General features: G+C 46.9%; 1 protein-coding gene across 4 annotated transcripts in view; it reads right to left on the bottom strand.

The window, feature by feature from the left end:
- PAM16 (presequence translocase associated motor 16) overlaps positions 1-13,245 on the bottom strand; it is a 114,456-nt gene that overhangs the window by 9,728 nt on the left and 91,483 nt on the right. For all 4 annotated transcript variants that reach the window (XM_077274617.1, XM_077274614.1, XM_077274613.1 and 1 more), the window contains 10 exons: positions 13,151-13,237; positions 7,561-7,703; positions 6,934-7,038; positions 6,750-6,835; positions 6,529-6,670; positions 3,157-3,246; positions 2,947-3,063; positions 2,730-2,865; positions 1,799-1,890; positions 1,244-1,330 (listed from right to left, as the gene is read on the bottom strand). In XM_077274617.1, coding sequence (XP_077130732.1) covers positions 1,244-1,330; positions 1,799-1,890; positions 2,730-2,865; positions 2,947-3,063; positions 3,157-3,246; positions 6,529-6,670; positions 6,750-6,835; positions 6,934-7,038; positions 7,561-7,703; positions 13,151-13,237 — 1,085 coding nt within the window. The remainder of the gene's footprint in view (positions 1-1,243; positions 1,331-1,798; positions 1,891-2,729; positions 2,866-2,946; positions 3,064-3,156; positions 3,247-6,528; positions 6,671-6,749; positions 6,836-6,933; positions 7,039-7,560; positions 7,704-13,150; positions 13,238-13,245) is intronic.

A 13,245-nucleotide genomic window follows, 5' to 3' on the forward strand; every position in this document is an offset into this window, starting at 1 on the left:
GTGGTGAATCCAGCACTGGGGTGAGATAAAACGCTTACTAAATACAGAGGTCATTATGCAGCAGTACTGAGAAGTATAACTGTGAATCCAACAATGAGGTGAGATAAAACATCTGAAAGCTGAGGACATTATACAGCAGTACTGAGCAGTGTAACTGTGAATCTAACACTGGGGTGAGATAAAACACTTAGTAGAAAGAAGAGGACTTTCTAAAGCAGTACTGAGCAGTGCAAACGTGAATCTAACACTGGGGTGAGATAAAACACTTAGAAGAAAGAAGAGGACTTTCTAAAGCAGTACTGAGCAGTGTAAACGTGAATCTAACACTAGGGTGAGATAAAACAGTAGAAAGAAGAGGACTTTTCAAAGCAGTACTGAGCAGTGTAGCTGTGTTTCTAACAATGAGGTGAGATAAAACACTAAAAAGCTGTGTAACTGTGAATACAGCCCAAGAGTGAAATAAAACACTTAGTAGAGACCTCAGCAGCTCTCTGGCTCCAACAGATGCCCAACCACCACTCCATTCGATCTCTATGAGGCTCCACAGCCACATAGAGAATGAATGGAGCACAGGTCGAGCAAGCGCAATGATGTTCTGTACTAATGTGTATAAATGTTCCCCGTTCTGCTGATCGGTGCAGGTCCCAGGACCCTTTAAGGTGCCATTTTGATGCAACTTTTGAAGCCAAAACAGTAAGAGGTTTAAAAAAAAAGAAAGAAGTAGAATGGATCCTAAATACTTCCCCTCCCATTATCATCTACTTGGGACATTGCCTTGAAAAAGGCATAAAATATTGCATCAAAACGGAACTTCTGAGAGCAACTGAATAAGAACTGCTCTCTTGATCAGGGATTAGCAAGGTAAAAACTAGATCCTAAAGTCGTCCTTATGATTAGTCATCAGGATACGGCCGGCCATATACATCAGCCGGAGCCAGCAGCCTGTGTGCTCTGTGACATGGAAACAATACAAGCCGAGTCTGGTGACCGCAAGCACAACGATGGAAGTATCTCCATGTGTAGGCTCACCCGGGGCTAAGGAAAAGGAGAACCTACAATTCTGGAGTCTCAGAGGACGGTGAAACCCACAGGATGGATTATCTTATGAATCTTGTCCTCGGCTGACCCCGGAGAAGAAATGGATTCCAGCAAATCAAGCAGAACCTTTCTCATTCTGTGTCGGAAGCTTAGAGACCAAGAACACAGAAATGTATCTGTGATATTCACAGTGCTTGATACTCACCCACTCGTCCTCATCAACGCCTTCAAATGCGTCCTGGGGCAGAGGGTCGTCCCGGTTCCCCAGTTTTGCAACCATTGCACTTAGAAGCTGAGGAATAGAAGACGTACATGGATTAGTCGTCATTAGGGGTTCTCTGCTGCAGTAGAAGACTTAGCTTGGTTGCCATATCTGCTGACAACTTCGTGGCAGGCCACACTCGGAAAACACAAGGCCTAAATTAAGACCAGATACCCAAGGTCCTGGCATTAGCGCCAGGCTGCTGTATCCCAGAGGCTAAAGTAGTAGGACCCTACTGGTCTTGTAATTCCACAACTTTGTACTGTCTACCCTTATACACTGTGTGCTAAACCTGCTGATATCGCCGGGGTCAGTGACAGTCTAATATGTATGGAGTCTCCAGACTCTTTCCCCAGGAGACATCGGTGGAGAGAAGGATCCGGAGCGCTGAATTGTAATCCTTTTGTTCTCCCGCTGCCAGAGGGATCACTAGTTATCTCCTACCCTTATTAAGTGATTGGGTAAAACATAAAATGAGCGTCAGCCTGCAGATCTAACCTCCTCCTTCTTCTGCTCATCTGTCTTCTCTTGAAGGTACACAGCAGCCGGTACAAACTTCTTGCTCGGTGCTTCCTTAGGAGCTTGGCTGACTGCGGGCAGGGAAAAAAACAATATTTTTAACCCTTTAAGGATACAGCCATTTTGGATTTTTGCATCCTGTTTTTTTTTGCTCCCCTTCTTCCAACAGGCATAACTTTTTTTTACTGTTTTGTCCACATTGTCATACAGTATAAGGGCTTGTCTTTTTTTGGGGGACAAGTTGTAGTTTTCAACGACACCATTCATGTTACCTAAAAAATAAAAATGATGAAGAAAAAAAACACAAAAACAAAATTGCTTTTGGTGATTGGTATTTATGTTGTCTGTTGTGTGGGGGAAAAATTACCTGGTAATAGGATTGTTCAGGTCAGTACGATCACAGTGACACCAAACTTGTATAGTTATTTAATTATTATTATTTTTATTATTTTAGTAACTTAAAAAAATTTGGAATGTAATAAAAAAATAAAAAAATGTTGCCAATTTGCACTTTTAGTCGATGGCGTGACTGTTTTTTTTTTTGCATGGTGAGCTGTAATTTTATTGGGGCTTTGATCATTTTATTGCATTGCAACCAAAAAAAACTCACCATATTTGTTGTTTCCATTCTGTCAAATTTAAAATATTTTTTTTTTTTACTTTTTAATTATGGTAATTTTTGGATGGGGAAAAGGATGAGAGGACTCTGATTTTTATTTTTTGTACTGTTATTATTTATGACAAACTTTATTACTTTTTACTGTATTTTTTTTTTATTTTTAGTCCCCATCGGGGACTTTGCTCGTTCTATATCTGGTTATATCATATGCAGATGCCTATACAGTGGACAATCATTAGCGAGTGTCCGGCTTCTGTGGACAGGTACCCTCGGAGTATTACTGGCGCTTACCAGGAACCATGCCCTGAGGACAGAGGCTGATGCTCGGCTGCTGCTTGTCTTTACCACTCAGCCATTCCTCCGCAGTCAGTGCCGGCTCCCAGGTGACACGGGATGGTGGGAACACGTCATCTTGGAAGAACTCTTTCTGTGTAGGTAAAATAACACGACAGCTGACTCTCCATTCACACAGTTATATGCAACCTACTAACTATGAAGCAGCGCCCACCTTAACACGCGGCACCCGGAAAGCCACAGGTTCAACAGAGCTGTAACAGAGGCGAAGGGCGCGCAGAACCTCCACGTCCGGCACGGAGCAATCCACCTTCCGCAGGTACTGGAAACCCTGGCGGTAGAGAAAACACAAGACCGTAATCTGATCATTATACACAGATGTCTCCTGCGGGCACCAGATATATCATTAGATGCGGGGTCCCACCTTATGTGGATCGCTGGGGATGAAGGTATTACATTCCAGGAAATAGGGGGATTCCGGGACCACCTCATAGAGGAACACTCTGGTGTCACCCTAGAGAAGAAGCAGCACAAGCAGGCTAGTAAAATAATAGGCAGACGAACATAAGAGCTTCTCTAAACCCAGGACAACAGGAGCCGACAATAAATACCTGTATTCCCATAAAATTACAACTCTGGAGCAGGAGCCTATAACCCACAGTAGTCCGGGCCTATACTCCTATTCCCACAGTAGTCAGGGTCTATACCCCTATTCCCACAGTAGTCAGGGCCTATACCCCTATTCCCACAGTAGTCAGGGCCTATACCCCATTCCCCCAGTAGTCAGGGTCTATACCCCTATTCCCACAGTAGTCAGGGCCTATACCCCTATTCCCACAGTAGTCAGGGCCTATACCCCATTCCCCCAGTAGTCAGGGTCTATACCCCTATTCCCACAGTAGTCAGGGCCTATACCCCTATTCCCACAGTAGTCAGGGCCTATACCCCATTCCCCCAGTAGTCAGGGTCTATACCCCTATTCCCACAGTAGTCAGGGCCTATACCCCTATTCCCACAGTAGTCAGGGCCTATACCCCTATTCCCACAGTAGTCAGGGCCTATACTCCTATTCCCACAGTAGTCAGGGCCTATACCCCTATTCCCACAGTAGTCAGGGTCTATACCCCTATTCCCACAGTAGTCAGGGCCTATACCCCTATTCCCACAGTAGTCAGGGCCTATACCCCATTCCCCCAGTAGTCAGGGTCTATACCCCTATTCCCACAGTAGTCAGGGCCTATACCCCTATTCCCACAGTAGTCAGGGCCTATACCCCTATTCCCACAGTAGTCAGGGCCTATACCCCATTCCCCCAGTAGTCAGGGTCTATACCCCTATTCCCACAGTAGTCAGGGCCTATACCCCTATTCCCACAGTAGTCAGGGTCTATACCCCTATTCCCACAGTAGTCAGGGCCTATACCCCTATTCCCACAGTAGTCAGGGCCTATACCCCATTCCCCCAGTAGTCAGGGTCTATACCCCTATTCCCACAGTAGTCAGGGCCTATACCCCTATTCCCACAGTAGTCAGGGTCTATACCCCATTCCCCCAGTAGTCAGGGTCTATACCCCTATTCCCACAGTAGTCAGGGCCTATACCCCTATTCCCACAGTAGACAGGGCCTATACCCCTATTCCCACAGTAGTCAGGGCCTATACCCCTATTCCCACAGTAGTCAGGGCCTATACCCCTATTCCCACAGTAGTCAGGGCATATCCCCCTATTCCCACAGTAGTCAGGGCCTATCCCCCTATTCCCACAGTAGTCAGGGTCTATACCCCTATTCCCACAGTAGTCAGGGTCTATACCTCTATTCCCACAGTAGTCAGGGCCTATACCCCTATTCCCACAGTAGTCAGGGCCTATAACCCAATTCCCACAGTAGTCAGGGCATATCCCCCTATTCCCACAGTAGTCAGGGCATATCCCCCTATTCCCACAGTAGTCAGGGCATATCCCCCTATTCCCACAGTAGTCAGGGTCTATACCCCATTCCCCCAGTAGTCAGGGCCTATACCCCTATTCCCACAGTAGTCAGGGTCTATATCCCTATTCCCACAGTAGTCAGGGCCTATCCCCCTATTCCCACAGTAGTCAGGGTCTATACCCCTATTCCCACAGTAGTCAGGGCCTATACCCCTATTTCCACAGTAGTCAGGGCCTATCCCCCTATTCCCACAGTAGTCAGGGTCTATACCCCTATTCCCACAGTAGTCAGGGCCTATACCCCTATTCCCACAGTAGTCAGGGCCTATAACCCAATTCCCACAGTAGTCAGGGCATATCCCCCTATTCCCACAGTAGTCAGGGCATATCCCCCTATTCCCACAGTAGTCAGGGCATATCCCCCTATTCCCACAGTAGTCAGGGTCTATACCCCATTCCCCCAGTAGTCAGGGCCTATACCCCTATTCCCACAGTAGTCAGGGTCTATATCCCTATTCCCACAGTAGTCAGGGCCTATCCCCCTATTCCCACAGTAGTCAGGGTCTATACCCCTATTCCCACAGTAGTCAGGGCCTATCCCCCTATTCCCACAGTAGTCAGGGTCTATACCCCTATTCCCATAGTAGTCAGGGTCTATATCCCTATTCCCACAGTAGTCAGGGCATATCCCCCTATTCCCACAGTAGTCAGGGCCTATCCCCCTATTCCCACAGTAGTCAGGGTCTATACCCCTATTCCCACAGTAGTCAGGGTCTATATCCCTATTCCCACAGTAGTCAGGGCATATCCCCCTATTCCCACAGTAGTCAGGGCCTATCCCCCTATTCCCACAGTAGTCAGGGTCTATACCCCTATTCCCACAGTAGTCAGGGTCTATATCCCTATTCCCACAGTAGTCAGGGCCTATACCCCTATTCCCACAGTAGTCAGGGCCTATCCCCCTATTCCCACTGTAGTCAGGGTCTATATCCCTATTCCCACAGTAGTCAGGGCCTATCCCCCTATTCCCACAGTAGTCAGGGTCAATACCCCTATTCCCACAGTAGTCAGGGTCTATATCCCCATTTGCACAGCAGTCAGGGCCTATACCCCTATTCCCACAGCAGTCAGGGCCTATACCCCTATTCCCACAGTAGTCAGGGCCTATACCCCTATTCCCACAGTAGTCAGGGCCTATCCCCCTATTCCCACTGTAGTCAGGGTCTATACCCCTATTCCCACAGTAGTCAGGGCCTATACCCCTATTTCCACAGTAGTCAGGGTCTATACCCCTATTCCCTCAGTAGTGAGAGCCTATACCCCTATTTCCACTGTAGTCAGGGTCTATACCCCTATTCCCACAGTAGTCAGGGTCTATACCCCTATTCCCTCAGGAGTGAGAGCCTATACCCCTATTTCCACAGTAGTCAGGGTCTATACCCCTATTCCCTCAGTAGTGAGAGCCTATACCCCTATTTCCACAGTAGTCAGGGTCTATACCCCTATTCCCACAGTAGTCAGGTCCTATACCCCTATTCCCACAGTAGTCAGGGCCTATACCCCTATTCCCACAGTAGTCAGGTCCTATACCCCTATTCCCACAGTAGTCAGGGCCTATACCCCTATTCCCACAGTAGTCGGGGCCTATACCCTTATTTCTGCTCCCAATAATGCGGTCTCTATTGAGCAGACATGTTATGTGATCTCCCCATTCCCAGCTTCCTACTCTTTGAGTTACAAGTCATCGTCGGAGGAGCACAGATAATAGTTATCTGATGACCACCTATGCCAGGACCCCCATAGCCGCTCACAGCCGGGGCACCAGGTTGGCCTGCGGACTCTTGGCTGGTAATGGCTGGTTGGCTCACCTTCCCAGTAAGCAGCAGGAGCCCAGTGTCCGGGTCGTAGTACGGGATAAGGGTGGCCGGCGACACATCGATGCTGACTGTAGCGATAGGACCTTGAGACAAGTCCTGTGCACTGTGCAGAGTCAGCTGCCGTTCACTTCGGCTGTGAACAATCACATAATGACGGTCACTGTACCTGCGCCACGTCCATGTCTATACAGCGGACATCAGGCTGCCCTCACCTGTCAAACCCAGACACCAGCAGATATTTGCCGTCACACACCCAGAGAATACGAGCTCCGCGAGGACCTTCAGGGCCGGCTCCCTCCTGTAAGGAGCGACAGTCACATTAGCGCATTACCACGGCAGGAAAGAATAGTATATAGAAATGTCGGCGCATGGCACCATCACCGCGCTCTATCTAACCTGCTGTGCCTCGGTGGAAACGCGCGGCTCATATATACGAATGCGCTGATCCTTGCTGCAGGTCGCCAAGTGCTTCCCATCCGGGCTCCATGCCAGAGAGAAGATCTGTAGAAAATAAGAGCTCGATAGACTTCAATGTTCCACTATTATATACCCCTATATTCCACTATATTTTGATACTACATTTACAGATGCAGAAATACCAACTGTTTTTATTTCATTTTTTTGTTTATTATTTTTATTTTTTTAAGTTTAGGATTTTCAACTTTTTTATATATATATATTTTTGAAACTTTTTTCTTCTTTTGTAAACTTTCAATTGATTTTTTTTACTCCTTGTAGGGGACTTGAATGTGTGATCATTTGATGATGTGTGCGATATTCTGCCAGTATTTCACACATGATCAGAAGGCGTCCCACTGGTCGGATCCCCACTGATCGTACAAATAGTTATCTATCGGGTTTACAGGACTACCTTTAACTACTGAATTAATGGTAATATCTCTGATTTCTTAATTTATGCATGATACAAACACATTACGTCTATCAATAGGCTTGGAAGGGCGATGATCTCTGTAATATCTATACCGACATTACATGTATGTTTTTCCCTAAAGAGGTGGTCACCTGATCATCATGACCTTGAAGGGTCAGGACATTTTTTCCAGTCTTCAGGTTCCAGATCCTCAGGGTAAGGTCGTACGAGGAGGAGGCGAGGATATCGGAAGCGCACGGGTGGAACCGCACAGTATAAATTCTCTCGTTATGAACTGTGGAATAAGAATACATCAATTAGCCGTATATCTTTCATTTATCTCACCGCCAGTGTTAGATTTAATGATACTTCTCATCTTGCCTGTAATAAATAAGAACTTCTCACCAGGGGGCGACACAGATTATCTCTTTACGTTGTGGAAACACGAAAGGGTTAACTTTAGAAATATGCGGAGAATAAACATTTGTTTTGTCCGTATAGTGAAGCTATTCTGCATGTATTGACATTGAGAGGTGTGTAAGCCCCCTATTCAGGGCGATGGGCTGCCCGTGCCGGTGCGGGAGCATTCCTCAGTCACGGTGATTCTTTCAGCGGATGATGATTGATCGCCTCATTCCGATGTCAGTCCCGGGGTGTGATCAGTAGTTTGACATCCAACGTTGCCACTGGGCCACACGAGCCTTGGCCTGATGATGGTGTCTCATCCAAAGGTTGGGAAAAGATGAGAAAAGAAGATTTGCACCATCAGGTCCGTGGCCCCCGGAGCAGAGCCCTGCAAATCTGCTCCTACCCAAGACATCCCGGATTAGTAGGTCCTGTGACATCGTTAAGTTGCGTTGCGACACATGCTTGACGTTGTGAATGCTTATTAATCAGAAGAGGCGCTGCAGATGCCGGCAGGTAGTAGGAGATTCGTAAGGCTCTGCTCCGCTGGTCACGGGCTACCAACATGCAATGTGGCGGCCGGACCAGGGTCCTGCAAATCTCTTCTGCTCAACTATAGTTGGAACTAATATAGAGAATTCATCAGAACCCCCCAATAAATTGAATATGAGGAAGGTACTATTAGCCAGGCATCTCACTTATCCACCTAGTACCCTGCTCTGTACTGATGAGGGGCAATCATCCCCCAAACAGTGGTCTACAGAATGGTATCTGGTTGGCTAATGACCCTAGTCAGGATGTGAGGCTTGTTAAACGGTGAGATATTGAGTCTCTGTCAAGAACTGTCGCCCTGCTAACGACACCGCCACTTACCACACTTGTAGAAATTTATGTGCCCTTAAAACCCGGAAACCTATGAAGAATTTGCAATCATTAGCCCCAATCTCCTCCCTCTCATGTCCCGATTCTGCTCTGAAATATTATAATGAGACATTGAAATGTGTCCTGGATGAAGCTGCATCTCCTACAAAACAACTCGGCAGAGATGGCGACAACCCTGGCACACGCCGCAAGCACATTATCTCCAGCGGTGCTCCGATAGTCTATGGTGAAAATCCAGTCTGGCTGAAAATTCAAAACTTAATTTGTCAAAACCTGAACTCCTCATGTTTCCTCTCTCCACTAACCTACCTATGCCCGATATTGCAAATTCCATGTGAGGTTCTATCATTACTCCCCAGCAACATGCCCGCCTGCTGTCTTGGGTTCATATTTGATCAGATTTTTCATTCACTCCCCACATCCGTTCACTTGATCGCGTATGTCACCTACATCTCAAAAACATCACTAGAATTTAAACGTTTCTTACTTTTGACTCTGCAAAAACTCTTACAGCTGCTTTTATTCATTCTCGTCTGGACTATTGCAACTCTGCACTAATCTCTCCCCTCTCCAATCCGCCCAGAATACAGCTGCCAGGATAATATTCCTTTCCAGCTGCTACCCTGATGCCTCTACCCTGCGCCAGTCATTGCACTGGTTACCCATCCCCTACAGATTCTAATATAAACTAATTACTCTCACCTGCAAAGTGCTCCACGGTTCAGCACCGCAATACATCTCCTCCCTTATATCGGTCTACCACCCTACCGGTGCCCTCCGTTCTGCTAATGACCTGAGGTTAACATACTCAATAATCCGAACCTCCCACTCCCGTCTCCAAGACTTCTCCCAAGCTGCGCCACTTCTCTGGAATTAATCTAATTGTCCTGGGTAGTGCATTCCAAATACCCACAGTTTTAAGCGTGGCCTAAAAACGCACTTCTTTAGACTGGCCTTATCACCTCACCTTAGTTAACTATCTCCGTTATGCCCACACAAAATTTTCTTCAAGATCATATGGTAGCACTAAAGCGTCCCTTTTTCCGGCCCCCCATGTTATAGCCAGTCTAACCTCCCAACTGCTACACCCAGAAACCCCTCTAACCTTATTAATATTCCATGCATGCCTTCTGTCTCTTTCAATTGTGCTCTTTGGAATTCTCGCTCTGTGTGTAATAAACTCTCCTTCATTCATGACTTCTTCCTTTCTAACTCTCTTAATCTCTTGGCTCTTACTGAAACCTGGATCCAGCAGTCAGACACCACCGCTGCTGCTGCTCTCTCATTTGGTGGACTACACTTTTCTCATACCCCAAGATCAGACAACAGAGCAGGTGGAGGCGTTGGTCTGCTCCTTTCACCCAAATGTACCTTCCAAGTTATCCCCCAAGTACCCTCACTTGTATTCCCTTCCTTTGAGGTCCATGCTGTCAGATTCTACGTCCCCTTCTCCATGCGAGTGGCGGTGGTGTATCGTCCTCCCGGCCCCTCTCACCAGTTCCTGGATCATTTTGCCACCTGGCTTCCACACTTTCTCTCCTGTGACACCCCCACCCTCATCATGGGTGATTTCAATATCCCAATTGCTTCTCCCCTCTCCCCATCTGCTTCTCACCTTTTATCTCTAACCTCCTCTTTCGGCCTCTCGCAGCATACTAACTCTCCAACACATGATGATGGAAACTCCCTTGATTTGGTCTTCTCCCGGCTTTGCTCACTGGATGATTTCACAAACTCCCCTCTCCCACTCTCTGACCACAACCTTCTTTCATTCTCTATCAAGAACTGCCATCCCGCTCAGGTCATCCCCACTTTCCACACTTATAGAAACATACAGGCCATTAACACCCAGAAACTTATGAAGAACTTGCAGTCTTCATTGGCCCCAATCTCCTCCATCTCTTGTCCTGATTCTGCTCTGAAGCATTACAATGAAACCCTGCAAAGTGCCCTGGAAGAAGCTGCACCTCCTATACATAGAACAACTCGGCACAGACGGCGACAACCGTGGCACACGCTGCAAACACGTTTCTTGCAGCGGTGCTCCAGGTGCGCCGAACGTCTGTGGAGAAAATCTAATCTGCCCGAAGATTTCATCCATTATAAGTTCATGTTAAAAACATACAACTCTGCCCTTCACCTCTCCAAACAAACCTATTTCAACACCCTCATCACCTCGCTGTCCAATAACCCTAAACGTCTCTTTGACACTTTCCGGTCCCTACTCAACCCAAGAGAGCAGGCCCCAACCACAGATCTCCGCGCTGACGATCTGGCCAATTACTTCAAAGAAAAAATTGACCACATTCGACAGGAAATCATTTCCCAATCTCTTCATACCAAGCACTGTCCTCCCTCCCCCACTGCATCTAGTTCACTCTCTGACTTTGAACCAGTTACAGAAGAAGAAGTAAGCAGGCTCCTTGCATCTTCTCGCCCGACCACTTGCACCAGCGACCCCATTCCGTCGCATCTCCTCCAGTCCCTTTCCCCGGCTGTCACCTCTCACCTAACAAAAATATTCAACCTTTCCCTCACTTCCGGTATTTTTCCCTCCTCATTTAAGCATGCCATCATACATCCACTACTTAAAAAGCCCTCCCTCGATCAAAATTGTGCCGCTAATTATAGACCTGTCTCTAATCTTCCCTTCATCTCTAAACTCCTGGAACGCCTGGTCCACTCCCGTCTTACCCGCTATCTCTCAGATAATTCTCTTCTCGACCCTCTTCAATCTGGTTTCCGCTCTTTACACTCTACTGAAACTGCCCTCACTAAAGTCTCTAATGACCTACTAACAGCTAAATCTAATGGTCACTATTCCATGCTAATTCTCTTGGATCTCTCCGCAGCATTCGACACTGTGGATCATCAGCTCCTCCTCACTATGCTCCGCTCCATCGGCCTCAAGGACACCGTTCTCTCTTGGTTCTCCTCCTATCTCTCTGGCCGATCCTTCACTGTTTGTTTTGCTGGTTCCTCCTCCTCTCACCTTCCCCTTACTGTTGGGGTTCCTCAAGGATCAGTCCTAGGCCCCCTCCTCTTCTCTTTGTATACTGCCCCTATTGGACAAACAATCAGTAGATTTGGTTTCCAGTACCATCTCTATGCTGACGACACCCAATTATATACCTCTTCTCCTGTTATCACGCCGACCTTTTTAGAAAACACCAGTGATTGTCTTACCGCTGTCTCTAACATCATGTCCTCCCTCTATCTGAAACTGAACCTGTCAAAAACTGAACTCCTCGTGTTCTCTCCCTCTACAAACCTACCTTTGCCCGACATTGCCATCTCTGTGTGCGGTTCCACCATTACTCCAAAGCAACATGCCCGCTGCCTTGGAGTCATCCTTGATTCCGAGCTTTCATTCACCCCCCACATCCGATCACTGGCTCGCTCTTCTTATCTGCATCTCAAAAACATTTCCAGAATTCGCCCTTTTCTTACTTTCGACTCTGCAAAAACTCTTACTGTCTCACTTATTCATTCTCGTCTGGACTATTGTAACTCTCTACTAATTGGCCTACCTTTTACCAGACTCTCCCCGCTCCAATCTGTCCTGAATGCTGCTGCCAGGATCATATTCCTCGCCAACCGTTACACCGATGCCTCTACCTTGTGCCAGTCATTACACTGGCTACCCATCCAATCCAGAATCCAGTACAAAACTACTACCCTCATCCACAAAGCACTCCATGGCTCAGCACCACCCTACATCTCCTCTCTGGTCTCAGTCTACCACCCTACCCGTGCCCTCCGCTCCGCTAATGACCTCAGGTTAGCATCCTCAATAATCAGAACCTCCCACTCCCGTCTCCAAGACTTTACACGTGCGGCGCCGATTCTTTGGAATGCACTACCTAGGTTAATACAATTAATCCCCAATCCCCACAGTTTTAAGCGTGCACTAAAAACTTATTTGTTCAGATTGGCCTACCGCCTCAACGCATTAACCTAATTATCCCTGTGTGGCCTATTAATAAAAAACAACAACATAATCACGTTCCTCCATCATGTTCTCATACACTTTATGCAGTTAATAGCCTCTGTGTCTGTACTGCTACATACTTAGGCAGTTAACTGGTTCATGCAGCTTTACATGAACACCCGAGCCTTACACTATGGCTGGTCCAAATAACTAAAGCAATTGTTACCATCCACCTCTTGTGTCTCCCCTTTTCCTCATAGATTGTAAGCTTGCGAGCAGCAGGGCCCTCATTCCTCCTGGTATCTGTTTTGAACTGTGATTTCTGTTATGCTGTAATGTCTGTTGTCTGTATAAGTCCCCTCTATAAGTTGTAAAGCGCTGCGGAATATGTTGGCGCTATATAAATAAAATTATTATTATTATTATTATTATTATCCTTATGATGGAAAGCTCATTTAAATACTTTTCCCTCCAAGAAGCATTGCCTGTAAGACTGGATCTCCTCAGTACATGCAACGACTTACCAGCAAGTGTATTCTGAGGTTCAGTCAGGACCTCTTTGAGTCCATCCGGTGGAATCTCCCACACCCGTATCCGTCCATCCTCCCCACCTGAAATG

Source organism: Ranitomeya variabilis, chromosome 7 (genome assembly GCF_051348905.1).
Source record: "Ranitomeya variabilis isolate aRanVar5 chromosome 7, aRanVar5.hap1, whole genome shotgun sequence".
In the NCBI taxonomy this organism is placed as follows: Eukaryota; Metazoa; Chordata; class Amphibia; order Anura; family Dendrobatidae; genus Ranitomeya; species Ranitomeya variabilis.